Genomic DNA, 15,948 nt, shown 5'->3' with positions numbered 1-15,948 from the left:
TTTAACCTGGCAACCTAAGATTAATATAAAATCTTATAGTCAACAAATATAAGCAATATATGCAAACTAATATTGAGGTAACAATAAGTTACAACATGTGAGACAAAGCACAGCAAGTATGAATTTCCCACGGGATTTATAAAGTATCCATCTATCTATCTATCTAAAACCAACAAAGACAAACTGCAGGCAGTCAGTAGTCTAATGTGCACATATGTGATTATCAATAAGCCATTTCTTCAGTCGACCAATAAAAGAACGATAAGAACTTTATTAGACTTTTAAAATCCCCACCGAGTGATTTTACAAGCCATGAAAATTCAATTTGAGTAAAAGTAATTAAAATGGAATTAACCCCACCTTTACCAGCTTCAGTAATCAGATACATAAAAATCCAATTTTATAATTTAAATTGTTATGTAGTACAACATCCTGCATATTGAATACTTTTAGTTTTGGCTCTTTCCCTGGCAATACTTTCAAAAGAATAACCCTTAGAATAACCTGTGTTTACACTGTGCCCATTCCCCTGAGTAATTCTTCCTTCTCTGCTGAATCATAAAATCAACCAAACCCTTTCAAAATAAGTGGCGAGACAAATGGACACTTCTGTGGGGCGTTATAACTCAGCGGCATGGCGACTGTGAGACTGAGGGAACCCAGGCAATTACAGCCATGTTAAAGAACAGGACCATTATGTACAAAATATATAGCTGTCCATCTATTTCCAGTGTAGTCTGTGCTGTTACGGGTTATTTCCTCTTGGGTTGCCAAATAAATATCCAATATCCAATTTCAGGCACAAATACCAGCAGTAGAGCAGGTAATCAAAATACTTCATCCGTTGAGGACTGAAACACTGTAAGTGTTTTTATTACAACTGGTGACATACAAGGGGGGGGGGGGGGGGGGACTCTCATTTCGGTTATTTCTCATGGAGCTGTCACATATACAGTACAGCCCATTCAACAGCGCCACAAAGAGGACCGATAACACTGTGAAACACATGGTCCTCACCACACTGCAGCTGACTCACTCATTGGGTCATGTAAGTGATGTATTGATTCAAAACTGGAATTTATATATAATAAAGATATAAACTATTTTAGTGCTTGCTGAATTTTAGCTCACAATAAATATGCACATGGATCCACTGCTGCATCTGAAGTCAAAAAGGTTCTTGTTAATTCTACTCCAACACATAACAGTTCATTCTTGCACTTTTTTACTTTGAAAGTCCCTATGTACGGTACAAAACAAATTTTGAAAAACAATTCATCAAATATAAAAAATCGGCTTTTCAATTTACTTCCTGCACAGAAGCGAAATGCGCAGGATTAATTAAATTTATCTTTTTATGTTTGTAAATGTACATAGTGTATGATATTGTGCAATTAATAGGTGATTGAAGTCCTGCCAAATGTATCGGCTCAACACCTTGCCTAGGACACTTTGGCATGCACATAGGGAAGAGTGGGGATTGAACCGCCAACCTTCTTTTGCACTCCCACTCTACCAACTAGGCCACACCGATTACTACATATATTTGACAGCCTTTATTAAAAGATGCTTTTATATTTGGGGATTTTAGATACTGGATGATTTAACATGCTTTAAATACCTATTGTTGGAGAATAACCCAGTAGTTTCCAACCTTGGCTTCTGACGCCTTACAAGAATCAGTGTGGGACACATTTAATTTAATATAATTCTGAAAATTCATGCAAAACCTTCTAGTTTATATTCGGTAATCAAATAAATGACATATTGTTCCCATCAACTAGCACAAGGAGTAAGGGTCACTCATTACTCATTAATCAAATCAAACTTCCGGCCTCCTGAACTTTTACTTTGAAGGTAAGCTGTCTCTCTGTCCCCTTCTGGATGTCCTCGTTCAAGTTTAGCTTCTCAGGTTGACTTCCACTTCATGCACAGACCAGGTGTTGCCTCACTGCTGCACAAATCTACAAAAACAACAAATCCCTGGATCTTTGCTGCTTAATTTCCAAGCAGTCTGCTACTGCTTGTTTCCATGCGATGTTCTGAGGCTGCCCCCTGCTGGCTGCTGGGTTCCTCTGCTGCTCTTGCTTGGTTTGTGCAGCAAGATAAAACTTCTGTAATTACCCAGATAACAGGACTTTCACTTTTTGCTTTACTATATGTTTGACAAAAAAAATCAAACCAACACTTTAACCAGCTCTTTCTACTTTATTGACAAAGAGATGCACAATGACTGCCGGTGCTCGTTCATTTCTGGGGAATGAATTCTACTTGGTCATGACTCCTGTGTGTCGCTCTTACTCCCTTTCAAGCGGAGGAAAACACTTCAGACTTTGACACAAGTAAAATTGAGAAGTAGGAACAAAAATCACTTGTGCTGACACGGTCAAATCCCTTCAGTGTGTTCCGTTGTTGGAGGACAACCGCCTACAGATTCCACTTTATTCAGATTACTCAGCAAAAAGGGCAGTGACATCAGAGCACAACACAAGAAACTGTGAAAGAATCAACCGACATCCTGGTGTTTTATCGTTTTCCCTTTAGACCTTTAAAGCTCGATATGCGAGGTCAGTATGCAATTCAACGAGTTGTACTTGTACACTAAGAGAAAGAGACAATCTGCATACACCAACGTGGAAAAGGCTTCTAGCTTTTATCGGCATCATCAGTCAAGAAATGTACACGTAGCCTTGTTTGTAATAATCAGTATTGCAACACTCCCACGTAGGAAAAATGCAGGTTTTATAAAGAATTTTGCATAAATAATAATAAACTAAATAAAACACAGGTAAAACAAAATGACTTCACTGAGACGAGACACATGACAGATTACAGCTACTGCTAATCTTATTTTCTCTGGAATGAATGAATGGTAATTGCTTGAGTAGGGGTTCCAGATTTAGCTACTGATTCTGAAAATGACGCAAGGCTCAAAACAAACGACAGTCTGACAGATAATCTTGGCTGCAAAGTTGTGGAAGCTGCTTCAATCAAAAATCACTGTTCAACACCACACAGATTCTCAGATGAGAGATATTAATTGAAGAAGATAAAGAAGAGGCGTCAGGACTCAATCTTCTAACCCCCCGTCCAAGATGCTTTCGAAGGTGAAAGGGAGGAATTTGAAGCCCTGGCCTGAGTAAAACTTGTTCTGGAACTCCACCCTGCATAAAAAAAATATAAAGATCTGATTAAAAAACAATGACCAAGAGTCTTGCACACAATAAAACAACCAGGTACAAAGCTGTGATGACTTTCAGGTTGGGGAATGCTGAGTATAAGGACTGTAGCCGATGACCCTTGCTCCTCATTCCACAGTCTGCACCCACCTGCACCCTCTCATGTCTACAGCTCTGCTCCTGGACCCAGATACCTAAGCCGCTTCCACTTTGGAAAGTGATCGGGCTCTATTTTTAAAAAGGCCTATGCTAAGTTATGGCTGGTTGACCTTTTAACTGATGAGCCAAAGATACCTGCCATTCCATAGCCTGTCAGTTCTGTTCATAACTTCCTGTGCGTTTCCTTGCAAAAAAACTCAGATGCAGCCGGTGTTAAAAATTCGTAAAATTAAGTTAATAATTTTCAAGTCTTATCCATGTTTGTTTTTAATCACATAGTTATAATTAGATTCTTTTAAAATTGTAAACACTAACTTAACACCAACCAACATGTGATGGTTAAGCTCTCCATGATTCCTCAGCTAGTGGTTAAATCTTTTCACATTTACTGATATAAACTCTGAAAAAGTTTTGCCTCCATTGTGTGTTAGAAACATCATCACCGTGCCAACTCGCTAGCTGTGAATTTTCCTGCTGTATTCTCACATGGGCTAACTAAGATAATTTATGGACATTTAACTATTGGGTGGCAAGAAAACTTGTCTGGAATTCATTTCTGTCTGAAATTAGCTTAATAGAGATGAGCAGTTAAAAGTTGAGAGATTTGTCCTTTGACTAATGAAAACTTAAGTGGTTTTCCACCTCATTGGCAAATAGGTTTCGAAAAAATCCTGCACAAATCATGCATCCTATCATATAATGATTTCAAGAGCCTTATAAAAGCTATGATGGGTTATTATTTCAGCTTCCCTGTGCTCAAAATTACATCCAGTTGTCCTTGAAGCCCATTTGGGGAAAGCTGAATCACCCAGCATTCTTGTATAAAGGACAATTTTAGAGGAGTGGCTGCAGCACAGACATGCTCTGTAAATGTGCCAGTGGATTATGAACCCAGGATGACATTCAACAAATCCAGACAAAGACAGTAATGAGGGGACAACAAAGACTTGTCTGTGCTACACTAAGGAGACTGCTCTGCACCAATGCAAACACAACATAAATGGAAAAAACAACAATGACATGAGCCAAACGTGTTCCAGGTCCCCAGCCAGGAAGGAGTTTGAGTGATGGGCAATGGGAGTTTTTGATTTCTAAATAGGACACAGCCAAATTGACTGGCAGATGTATGGAAAATTATAATTGACATCAGCCTCTAAAAATCTAAATAGGTCCAGCTCTTCTGGATATTAGAACTACACAATCTATATTTTGATTAAGTTGAAAGACAGATGATTGAAATGGTGACGCATTTTTTTTATTCACTCATAAACAGAACCCTGGGATGGTCCGCTGAGAACCAGTAAGTTAAATAACCTCTTGCCTGCAGATGGCGCTACAGCTCTGCAGTTTGCAGGGCTTAACGGTCATGCAGCTCATCTTTAACAAGTTAGGACAGAACAACTCAAAACAACAATTTAAGGACAAACGCAAAACTCAGCTTACCAGTGCAGTCGCAGTGCATGCAGGAAGGCTGACAGACCCTCCATAATGAGGAGGATGGCAACTGTGAGAACAGCAAAGAAGAAAAAGACTATGGCCAGGAGGATGAAACCTGCAGCATTGTTGGAAGAAAGGCCAATGTGCATCACCATGGTCCACAGCACCTCCGACAGCTCTGCACACGAGACAGTGAAGATACACAGATGTCACTGCTCAGATAAAGTTGGAGGTTCATGCATTTAATTTGAATGCAGAGAGAGTTTATTTCCCTTTATAAATGTCTCTGTATTGCCTAGTTAATTAAGCAAGGATACAGGATGTGTACTTACGTGCATGAGCCAGACTGAGGGCCCAGAGCCTCAGATAGGAAGCGGTGTTTGAGATGCAGCCCAGGCAGTACTCTATGGTGTGGATCGCCTGATGTACTGCCACATCCGCAAAGTTAAACTATGGGACATAACAAGACATCAAATCAGAACATTACTGTGTGTCAGCCTGAAACTCTGGAAAACCACATCTCTGGGTCCTGAGGTCCATACTGAAGGAGCCGCTTCCTTGTATTTACATGATCATTCAGGTAATTGAAGCCAAATTAGAAGATGCACCGTTGTCTTAACACCCTGTTAACCCAAAGAACCAGCCGCTACCAAACACCGACTAATAGAGACAGCAGATACAGCTAAGAGCAGAAGACAGAGGAGGAGAAAATACGAAGCGAGGGACAGAAAGGGACAGAACTGGCTCCACATGCACTTTGACAAGACAAGGGGATAGGTTGCAGGCTGGGGGTGTAGCACGAGCTCCTGTCCTACCTCTTCCTCTTCACGGGCCTTGAAAGCAGGTGACAAAAGGCAACTCTTGGTTATTGGCAGCACGCAGACACACATAGATGGAGAGACAGACATGAGTAAACAGAACAGTGATGAGAGAATCAGTTAGACACTCAAATAGAAACAAGAGGAACCAAACAAACGAGTTAAACTAGAAGAGCATACCTTCATCATGGCTAAAACACCCTGGCTTCACAATGTTAAAGAAAAGTCGATTTATCCATATCCGATACAAATGTGAATGGATGGAAGAAGCTATGAAACCACGTAAACATCAAAAACAGCATTTGAAATGATAAAGGAAGGAGTGAACCATATTTTTTTTAACTGATACATCGGAGCTCGTTAAACCATCTCTTGTCCAACCAGACTTTAATCCATAATTTATGTATTTGAAGGATTTGACACAGTGGAAGTGGAGACGTGAGGTATCGATTTCTGTTTCCGACCAAGTCCGAGTGACTGAATTATTCAGAGACGTGAGTAGATCCGATAACCTCAGTAAGTGTTGGCCTGGCGTTACTCCTGCCTTGTGGCCGAGTAAAGGAGACAATTGCCAAGGAGACGGCAAGAGTCTTTATTTATTCATCTTTTTACCTCAGGTTCTTCCTCAGAGTGCTGCGAGAGCTGGTCATGCTGGATGATTTCAGCCTCGTCCTCAGTGGGGCCGTTGCCCACCCTGATCCCTCCAAAGTTCTGGGTGCCCTGTCATACAAGATGGGTAAAGTTAAATCTTGCTTTTATTATTATCTACCATGTATTAAAATATTTGAAGTGGACACAGGTCTGTTTCATCTTACCAGATTTTTCCGCCACAAGTACTGCCTCCGCAGAATCAGAGTTTTCACTATCAACATGCAGGGAACACATGCCAGGGCAGTGACCAGTAAGAGCGATTGTACAACCGCCTACACAACAAAGAAAGAAAAAAAGGAGAGTGATCTTTCTGTGGTTCATTTGAGGACAAAAGAATGGATGGAACGTTACCAACATGTGTATCTGACCTGTCCGCTGTAGAGTGGTTTGTTACTGGGGTCGTTGTAGTTGAAGAGGAACATGTTGATGAAGGCAATGAGGAGACTGGGAGCATCCCTGGAGGTGGTTACGTTGTATGCGATCCACTTATAGAAGATCAGTATCACGAGGTAGCCAAACAAACTGGACATGAAGACGATCTCCGGGATGAATCCCAAGTAGATGTTCAGGGGCTTCTCGAAATAACTGCCGGAAAAACACAGTCAGCCATGGCAATTATGGACTTCTTCAAACAGGATAAAAAAACAAGGATTAATGTTGATTGAAAAACTCACAGGTGGTTGAAGAGACTGAGAGAGATTCCAAAGAGCATGTGAATTACTCCCAGGATCACAGACATCTTCATCTTGAAGGAATTCAGGAATGTCAGCTTGTTGGTTGCAATGTTCCATATCTGAGATGATCAAGTTCACAATTAGCAATACCAACATTTTTTAGATCATCATGATGTGACAGGGCTTGTCTGTACAAAGCAGAATTATTGGAAAACATATTAAAATAATCACCGGATCGATGCCGATGGGGTATGGCCCACTGAACACTCCATCTATCAATGGGTCCAGCTGCAAAACCTTATTGCCTTCAAGTGTCTCAGGCCTGAACAGATGAAAACACAAATCAGATATCTAACTTGAATGGCGGCACAACTACAACAGTCACTGGGAAAAAGCACCAGTCAGCCATCGTCAGGGACACTTACGTCCAGTTGCCTCCTACTCGAGCGTCAAACATTGGCCTGACGCTCCAGCCAGAGCCAAACACGTTGAGGGACTTGGAGAAGCAGTCGTTGTAAATGATGCCAGTGTAGACAGAGAAGATTCCCATCAGCAGGATTATGTAGCGCCCTGCAAACACCATGCTGAACATCTGCCCCAAAGCAGAAGAAAATCACATCAAGATATATAACACATAAGTACTGAGATTGAAAAAAAGCTCTATATCTGCAATCATAAGCATAAAAATCCAAAGAAGCACCAGGTCTTTCATAGCTCGGGGGGGTTAGTCTTTCACCTGTAAAGATGGTGTTTGACTGGTGAGATGGGAATGACGGGATCCATACCTCATTATCGTTCTTATCGGCCATTAGCCTGCTCTCTCTCAACACAAGGTACAGGGCGGCACAAGTCATGAGCACCCCGTGGCCAAAGTCACCAAACATGACCGCGAAAAGGAAGGGGAAGGTGATGATGGTGTATGGCGCTGGAGGACGAGGCGGCAGGGAGGCAGGCATCACATGAGAGGGAGGTGGTGTGGGGAGCCAAAACAACAAATGAGTGACACGCATTATGAAACACGCCACAACAAGGTGATAATGGATGAGACTGGAGTTTAATACTACAGGCAGCTGAGTCAACAGACCGTTTCATGGACAAAAACCTGCCTCAGATGACAAGGATACACCTGAGGTTCTAAATATGACCAGAACGACGGTGTGGCACATTCTTACCAGGGTTTATCTCGCGGTAGCTGCCAATCCCATAGGCATCGACAATGTTTTGAAAGCCGGAGGTGAACTTGTTCGTCTTGTTAAAGGTGGGTGGGGTTTGCTTAGACTGCATCCTGTTCAGAATGGAAGGCACCGTGGAGCCGCTTTTTTCCTGCAGTGCAGAAAACAATGTCACAAAAAGGCTTAATTATGTCAGACATAGATTTTATTTTACCAGAAATCTTCTTCCATTCCTTTTAATCTCATGCAACAAACAGCTATTTCAAGGGTGATGAAGGTATGGGATCAGCGCAACATATGATGGAGATATCTTAAAATGATGCTCTGAGAATACTGTCATCTAACTGCACAGAAAAAAGTGATATCCTGCTTCTTTCTCACTGCATATGATTAAGGGTTTTACAGCAGATTGTTCCTTGGAAGCAGTACCAGTGCTTCCCCTCATGGAAACAGTATTTCCTGATGGCAGTTGCCTCTGCCACAGTCGAAAACTTATTTACCATTGGTTTGAGGAACATGACTCTAGAGTTTCAATGTGCTGATTTGGCCTCTCCACTCTTCAATCAGGCATGTGCTAGAAAAACAAGCTCTTCAGTCTGGTTCTGTTTTATTTAAGTTAGACACATCAGACAGCCCATTGTGTGACTGTGTCAATAAACTATGCGTTAAACTTTGTAAAGGGAGGTAAGTCTCTATTTACTGCTGCTCAGTTACTCACCGTCCCCCTGCGCAGGGCAAACTGGATGGAGTCCATGTCAGAGACGGGACACCAAACCTCAGCGATCAGACACTTCTGAGTGACGTCAATGTTGCAGAGGTTGAGGGTGTGGTAGACGGCCTTCATCTTCCTCACCTTGATGAGCCACACTCGGACTGTCTTGGCTGCAGCCTGCAGGACCCTCTGCCTGTGATCCTCGGTCTGGTTCAGCACCTTTAGGGACAGACAAGAGCCAAGTAAGTTGTTATTAAACATGAACTCCGGAACTTCCAGGGCTCAGCACATATCTGAAAGATCATTGTTAATGCTGCCTATCCGGGCCACAACACTATTCTCACATATCATTTTGATTTGTACAAATCGAATCATTAAACAATTGTCATCTAAGAATCTTTTAAAATAGAGTCACAGCTGTGCAGGTTGTAATGTACACGACGACCAAAAAAGGCTATCATAAGAAGAAAACTAAAAATAGCAGCAATGAATCAGACATTCCTCGATATTCATAGAAAGGGTTTACATTTACTGGCATGATTAGGAAACAGTAACAGGTTTTCCCTGCTGTCGAGAGGCTTAATGGGCCACACACATTGCTGATCGCTGGCCAAATAGCTCCACTTTCTTCATCTTCAATGCCATTCTGCCATTCAGCTCTCATGCCCACGTAGCGACAAGCATAATACTGCATCCACAAACACCATGACACATATATACATGCAGGCAGGAGGCATGCCAAGCATCATGTAACTGAGTCTTACAAGCTGTTACAGGAACGGTCGGTGATCTCATATTATTTGAGGATATCCTACTTGAACAAACCTGACACAGCTGCTTGACTGAGTTTAGGAACATATGAGACTTGGGCAAAAAAACTGCCAATTTAAAGTCCCATAAATCCTACAATATAATATTTTCTATGAGGTATCATTTGTGCAACATACATCTGATACCTGTACTTCTTATGAGAAGCATATCTGGCTTAGACCTTTGTCTGAGAGCAAAATGAAAAAAACAGATCACTTCCTGTCTTGTGAAATTTCCTCTACAAACTCACTGTAACAAGCAGAAGCAAAAGAAAAGAGAAGTAAAAAGTTCAAGTGTGTTTGGTGCAAGTTCATGTTTATGAGTAAGCAGTGTCTGGGTCTTTTCCCTGAAAGTGCATTTACCATTTGCAGGTCATCAATGCGAGCATTCACTCCTGCTAACATCTCTTTCCTCTCCTGTGGTGTTTCTGGACAAGGGTACAAAGTGGCTCTGAAGCTAAGGACAGATAAAGGATTACGGATGAGGATATGTTGGCTGAGAACACTTGATAAACTTGTTTTGTATAGGTGTAAAATGTAGCTGATGGACTAACCCCTCACAGATCTTCTTGACTCTATTCTTCAGCTGGTCTCCCTGGAAGAAGATGATGAAGACAGACTTGTGGACTTGGTCGCCCTGTGGGGAAAAGAAATCGGAGTTTGGTGGGAGAACAGTGAAGCATGTACCGTTTCTGACCACGCTTACAGGCTACAAATCATTTTGTTTATTAAATGAACTGACCGTGGTCGGGTCCTCCAGAGGTTCTTCAATGTCTGTCTGCCTCAGGAAGACGTTTCCTCTGCAAACTCTCCAGAGCATCCTCTCAAATGTGGGGATACGTTCTCTGCCAATGACTCCAGCTACAAATCTATAACAAAGCAAACATCACTTGTTACTAGTTCCCTTGGCTGGTATGGATAAAAGTACACCTTAAAAGCCCCATTAAATGAAAAATAATCCTATGTCTCTTTTTTATATATCATCCCCATCTTCTGTCTTCCACGATTTCAACAGTTTTTATTTTGATTACAATTCCATCTATATCTTGTGTATTCTTACACAAAATTATTAAAATATGTGCAATATGTCCTCTGACATCCATCCTAAAATATTTGACATGGATGAAAATGTATTATATATATATATATATATATATAAACCAAGTCATGCGTTTTTTCCGATATTAAAAGACAGGTTGGGTTTGTTTTATCTGTCTACTAAAGGTCCCTCTTCTTTATTCTGTGAATGTTCTAAAATGATTTTTCACTTCAGGTGACCTTTGTTTCCTTTCTAAGCATTTTGGCATGAGCTGGTGTGTGGGAGTTGATTGGCTGGTTGTAACAGTTTAGACACAGATGGCACAGAGTGGAAATCTCAAACAGAAAAGCGTAATCCTTTTAAATGAGAAGATTCCACATAAGCAGACTCACCCCAGTCTGAGAGGAGTCCCTCGGATAACCTCACTGGGATCCAGGGGGGCGGATGATTCCTCCAGTAAACTGGGGTCCTCCATCTGGATGAAAGTCAGTTAAATCATCAGCTAGGATGGCAACAAATTCACTTATGCCACAGCATTGCCGGAGACACAAACACACGAACAGTGCTAATATAATACATCTAATATACCTCAGATATTTCTCACATAAAGGTAATGAGATCTGGACAGAGGGAAGATAATGAGCTAGGGTTTGTTTACAGCAAAGACAGTGAACTTCAGCGGTTAATGGCTGACCAGACACAGCGCGTTACTGGATAAATGATTCACCTCATTCTAAGCTCATAACAACTTGTAAAAGACCATTTAGCATTGTAAGCTAACACAGGCTTGCTTGTGAAGGCAGTGAAGTGGAATTGAAGCGGGGCAGAGGTGGAATGGAAGGAATTTTACTTAAAAGACAAATGGACAGAGTGCACTGTGCTGAGCCTTAATAAAGTGCTATACAGCAGTGCTATTACAGCTTAATAAGTGATGCGAACAGATGGTGTCATGTGAGCATATAAAGAATCATGAGTGCTAAAACCCTTTGCCAAATCAAGCAGCAATAAATGTCCCTTTGTGTGTGTGTTAACCAGCATAGACATCAGCAGGTATGCAAATCTGAGATGAGTTTCGGTTGCAATTTTTACCCGTAACCATAAATAACCAAAAATCTCAATTCTCTCTCAGGGGTCCACAACATTAAAGAACTTTCATTGAAGCTGACCTCATCAAAGAACTGTTGCGTGCGACGCAGAATGTGTTTGAGCTCCGTCAGTTCCAAGTAGTTCTTTTTTAGGGCCTCTTGGTTGGTGTTTATCTCCTTCAGTTCGTTCTCAAGCTTCTCGTATGTGGCCTGCGGAGAGACGTTCAGAGAGGTGAGTAGCCGGAAGCAGTGGATGATACAGATCACTGTTTAGCTTGTAGAGCGATTGAGAGCAGTTACCTCCATGTCGATCATGTCCCTCGGAAGGGGGACTTCTGGGTTTTCTCCAGTGTCAATGATTGCGATGTTTGCCTTCTTTATTTCTTTCTCTACAAATCCTGTAAGAGAGAATTACAAAGGTGAGAAAAAGGGTACAGGTGTGCAATTAGCTGTTTTATGCTGAATAAAGAATTTCTCCTTATAAGCATAAGGGCCTGCGTGTATGAGTGGCAGCAATTTTTTTATGTCAAACAACGAATTCAAGCAAAAACACAGAAGCTTCTGACGGACAGGGGTTGGGGCTGTAGATGGGACTGACATGGCTGGTAAAAACATTATTTATATTATAACTGACCATGACTGTCCATTTAGGGGTTAAATCTCAGTGCAAAGGCAAGTGCTCTAAGTTCACTTACTCAGTTTGCGATCCATCTCTTCACATCGTCGCACTTCATTAACAAACTTTCTCTGGAACACGTTGACATCAGGATTTAGCTGCGAGGAAACAGAACGTAATTCAAGGTTGAGCAACACAACATGGACATGGTGATGTTTGCAGAGAAATGACAGTTAAGAAAATACTACAATAATTGTGCTCCAGTAACATTTGTATCAGAGTAGGTGTTAGACCAAGTACACACACTTTCATCAACAACTAAATGGCTCCAGACCCTGTAAATAAATAATACAATAAAACAACGTCTCCATTGATTTTAGAGTATTTCAAAAAACCTTTTCAAAGTTTTATAAAACAGATTCTTTCTTAAGATTTATTACTGGGTCTTTTTTCACTGGTGAAGTGGAACTTGATCATATGACTAAAACACCATTGTGGATGCACGGACCTACTCTTGTTAAAGCTTAACCAATAGTCTGGCACAGAGCTTCTCTCAGGGCTCGTCAGGAATGGGCATTCTCATGCGTGGAATGAGGGGTCAGCTGTGAGCACATGATGAACATGGTGCAGAAGGCATGCACTTTCTCAACAGTTTTACTGATGGGATCATCTCTACATAACCACAGAAGACGTTACGCTTTATGGGTTTTAGTCGGTGGAAAATGTCAAGTACAATCTTAAGTAAATAATTTTTACATTGGTCAATATTATGCTGTTGTTTCCATCTTTAAAGATTAATTTAACCCCAATGTATTAGTGCGTTCTACTTATTCAAAATGTAAGTAGTAAAAAATCTAGGATAAAAAATTAGATTTAATGTCTAAAGATGTGTCTGTAGCCATTTTTTGTCAGTGGCAATGTCAGTGAAAGTACCGGTCGATGACCAATATCGACTTTAAAAATCAGCCGACTCATTTGTTGGTCTGTCTCAAAAGTAAATAACCGAGGCATTATGAAACAAGGCGCGACAGTGCCGGATAGAGGTGGACTTACATCACGGAACTGCACCATCCCAATCTCTCCCAGTTCACTGACACAACAATAGGCAGCTTCTGACTGGAGGAAGAGCTGAGCCAGCGTCATCTCCTCACTTCTGAAGAGTTCCCCCATGTTGCCGAAGGTTGTGAGCCCTGCGCCTCCCTCGAATCAAGCAGCACCTCTAGAAAACAAAAAAAACAATGTTTTGCCGTTAGTGCCGAGAATAGAAAGCAAACTCTCTTTTCAGTTTCGTTCAACATTCAACACTTTTCTCTCTTTGGCGGACTAGTGTTAAAACCACTAATGAGGGCGGCCTGTGTCAGCCCTGTGTTAATTTAGCACAAGTGTGAGAAGATGGCATGTGACCTTGAAAAACTGTATTTTAGCCTGCCCCATGCTGATCCCATGATTACTACAGGAATGTTCTTATGCTAAGAATGAGAGTGATCTCTGACATTAAAAGACCTGTGTGTGCACTGGATTTTTATTGAGGAAGTAAAGCACAAGTTAGTGATCCTGGTAAGCAGCTCTTTTTTAAATTTATTTAAAATAAAACGGGGAAGTTTTCCCAGGAGACCCTGCAACATAACCGACTACTGTAAAAACCACCACACTGGGCTTATCTGTGGATCTGTGGATTACAAGGTAGCATGTGACCAGGAGCTCTCGTAAGCCCCAGGCACATCACGACTGAGTGCCCGTCCTCTGACCTGGCGCTATAACACAGGTTTGCATTAGCACACCATTACATGTAAGTAATGTAAAAATGTAATGTAAGGAAAATCACATTTTGTTAACTGTAAACCTATAAACTGACACATCAGACAGCTACTGACGAGCTGAGCTAACTGACTGCTGCAGCTTCGCCTGTCAAAGCTGGAGGTGCTACAGAGCTAACAGCTACTGACACAGCTACTGACACATCTCCTTACAGATGGATGCAACAACACTATGACACAACAGATCTAACCCTAATGACGTAGCATGGCAGTGACAGGGAGTGTTGGCTAATTAGCAGGCGATAACTTGATTTAACTCCAGTAACCCATCATTGGGAGTTAGCTGGGTTAGCATACTGGCAGAGCTTCAACGTGGAGAGCAAGATAACATGCGACACAACTGGATATGAATTAATGTGATGCTGTTGTGAGACGTCGGTGGTGTCGGTTGGCTAAGTTAGCTCACTTAAAGGACTTGGGTTGGCAGAGGGATGAGCTAACATGACGGCTAACGCTAACCTAGCGCACCTGCTCTGTAATATTAGACTGAACCAATTTCATAAAATGAGAGCGACAGTTTCTAGTGTCAGTTAATTTAATTGTTATCCAGCCATTTTTCGTACCTCTGTGTTGTTGCTGTTCAGGTGCAGATCCTCTCTCTATCTCTCTCTCTCTCTCTCTCTCCTCGTCTCTGTCACACTCCGACTTCCGCCCTGGTTTCCTCTTCTCTGTTTGTTGTGGACTTCTCGGTGGTCTGAAGAAAGAGGAAGTGAGGCAGACGCAGAATCACATGAACACCAGCAGATCCAGCCCACTTCTGCCGCTTTTATTTTGAAGGTTTTCACCGGAAACATCTATGCGCTTTATTTTGTCCGCCTTGATGCCCGCAGAGGTTCATCGTTAACGGGTATTTAGCGCCTCCCAGTGGATCAAGTGCGCAGAACAACCGTAAAAGTATCAGTTCGGTTATATGCGTCTGAAATGTTGAGTTGTTTTAAAGGTTCAGAGTGTACGATTTAGGTTAAAGGGATGTATTGTCAGAAATATATATATATATATATATATATTAATAATTATTAAATAATTCCATTGATATTTTCACTTGTATGTAATCATCTAAATTGTACAAATCGTTTCGCTAGAATGGGCCCTTTATATTTATTTCTGGAGCGGGTCCTCTCTAGGGCCACCATGTTTTTTACAGATGTCCAAACTGGACAAACTAAACCCCTTCAGAGTTTTTATGACACCTGAAGGCTGCCAGTGGTTCTCTTTCGTGCTCTGAAGGGGAGGGTGAGATGAGGGGTATTCAGCGGCAAAATGCAACTTCACCACTAGATGTCACTAAATTCTACACATTGAACCGTTAATAGCTGAAAGAAAGAATAAGATTATCTTATCTGATTAACACATACAGACAGCAGTACTCATCCGCTAACGTCCCTTTGTTGTTTCAATTCCCTGGTTCTTGCTCTCACAATTTGTCATAAATCACTTGTTAAACAAAGCACTGATATATGGAGAATCACCTTCCATCACAACTTCACTTTTCACATTTATATTTTGCAGAATATTTAGCGCGCCTTGCTAATAATAAAATGTAGAAGCCTATGGTCAAACATTGTCACAAAAAAAAATGACTATGAACCTTTAAGAGAGAACTTGTTACACTCAGTCGTCAAAATGTGTTTTCCATGTAAAATTTTATCGCCTGGTTAATCTATTTTCTTTGAATATGATTATGAGCCTTTTTTTGGGAGTGGATCTCTCCTGTGATGACCCCCTCACCTCTCCCTGTAAAAGCGTTGTGTCACGTATAGGGGGAGTCTAGAGATATGCT

At 41.4% G+C, this 15,948-nt stretch overlaps 1 protein-coding gene across 3 annotated transcripts; it reads right to left on the bottom strand.

Annotated features, from left to right (window-relative positions):
- Positions 1 to 2,188: 2,188 nt before the first annotated feature.
- Positions 2,189 to 14,879, bottom strand: atp6v0a1a (ATPase H+ transporting V0 subunit a1a). Of its 3 annotated transcripts, none has more exons than XM_053442652.1 (22): positions 14,732 to 14,879; positions 13,405 to 13,570; positions 12,431 to 12,509; positions 12,036 to 12,133; positions 11,817 to 11,945; positions 11,043 to 11,125; positions 10,354 to 10,480; positions 10,166 to 10,248; positions 9,975 to 10,068; positions 8,809 to 9,021; positions 8,091 to 8,241; positions 7,704 to 7,843; positions 7,344 to 7,510; positions 7,150 to 7,240; positions 6,919 to 7,037; positions 6,613 to 6,829; positions 6,409 to 6,516; positions 6,206 to 6,313; positions 5,591 to 5,635; positions 5,108 to 5,225; positions 4,782 to 4,953; positions 2,189 to 3,164 (listed from the first exon to the last, which is right to left on the bottom strand). In XM_053442652.1, exons 2-22 carry the CDS (start codon positions 13,519 to 13,521, stop codon positions 3,071 to 3,073), a joined length of 2,553 nt encoding a protein of 850 aa, XP_053298627.1. In that variant the 5' UTR covers positions 13,522 to 13,570; positions 14,732 to 14,879; the 3' UTR covers positions 2,189 to 3,070. The 3 variants fall into 3 exon arrangements, with proteins under 3 accessions (XP_053298627.1, XP_053298628.1, XP_053298629.1); XM_053442653.1 differs by having other exon boundaries at positions 5,591 to 5,608; XM_053442654.1 differs by lacking the exon at positions 5,591 to 5,635.
- Positions 14,880 to 15,948: the final 1,069 nt, after the last annotated feature.

The sequence above is a fragment of the Pleuronectes platessa genome, chromosome 16 (genome assembly GCF_947347685.1).
Source record: "Pleuronectes platessa chromosome 16, fPlePla1.1, whole genome shotgun sequence".
Lineage (NCBI taxonomy): Eukaryota > Metazoa > Chordata > Actinopteri > Pleuronectiformes > Pleuronectidae > Pleuronectes > Pleuronectes platessa.
This window is presented reverse-complemented; position numbering and strand designations above follow the sequence as displayed.

Excerpts from the sequence above, each read along its gene's own strand:
- atp6v0a1a (XM_053442652.1), bottom strand. The coding sequence starts at position 13,521 with ATGGGGGAACTCTTCAGAAGTGAGGAGATGACGCTGGCTCAGCTCTTC. Across the intron at positions 10,481-11,042 it reads GGGACTCCTCTCAGACTGGG|ATTTGTAGCTGGAGTCATTG; the intron begins GTGAGTCTGCTT and ends GCTTTGTTATAG. Across the intron at positions 6,314-6,408 it reads ACTTGTGGCGGAAAAATCTG|GGCACCCAGAACTTTGGAGG; the intron begins GTAAGATGAAAC and ends CTTGTATGACAG.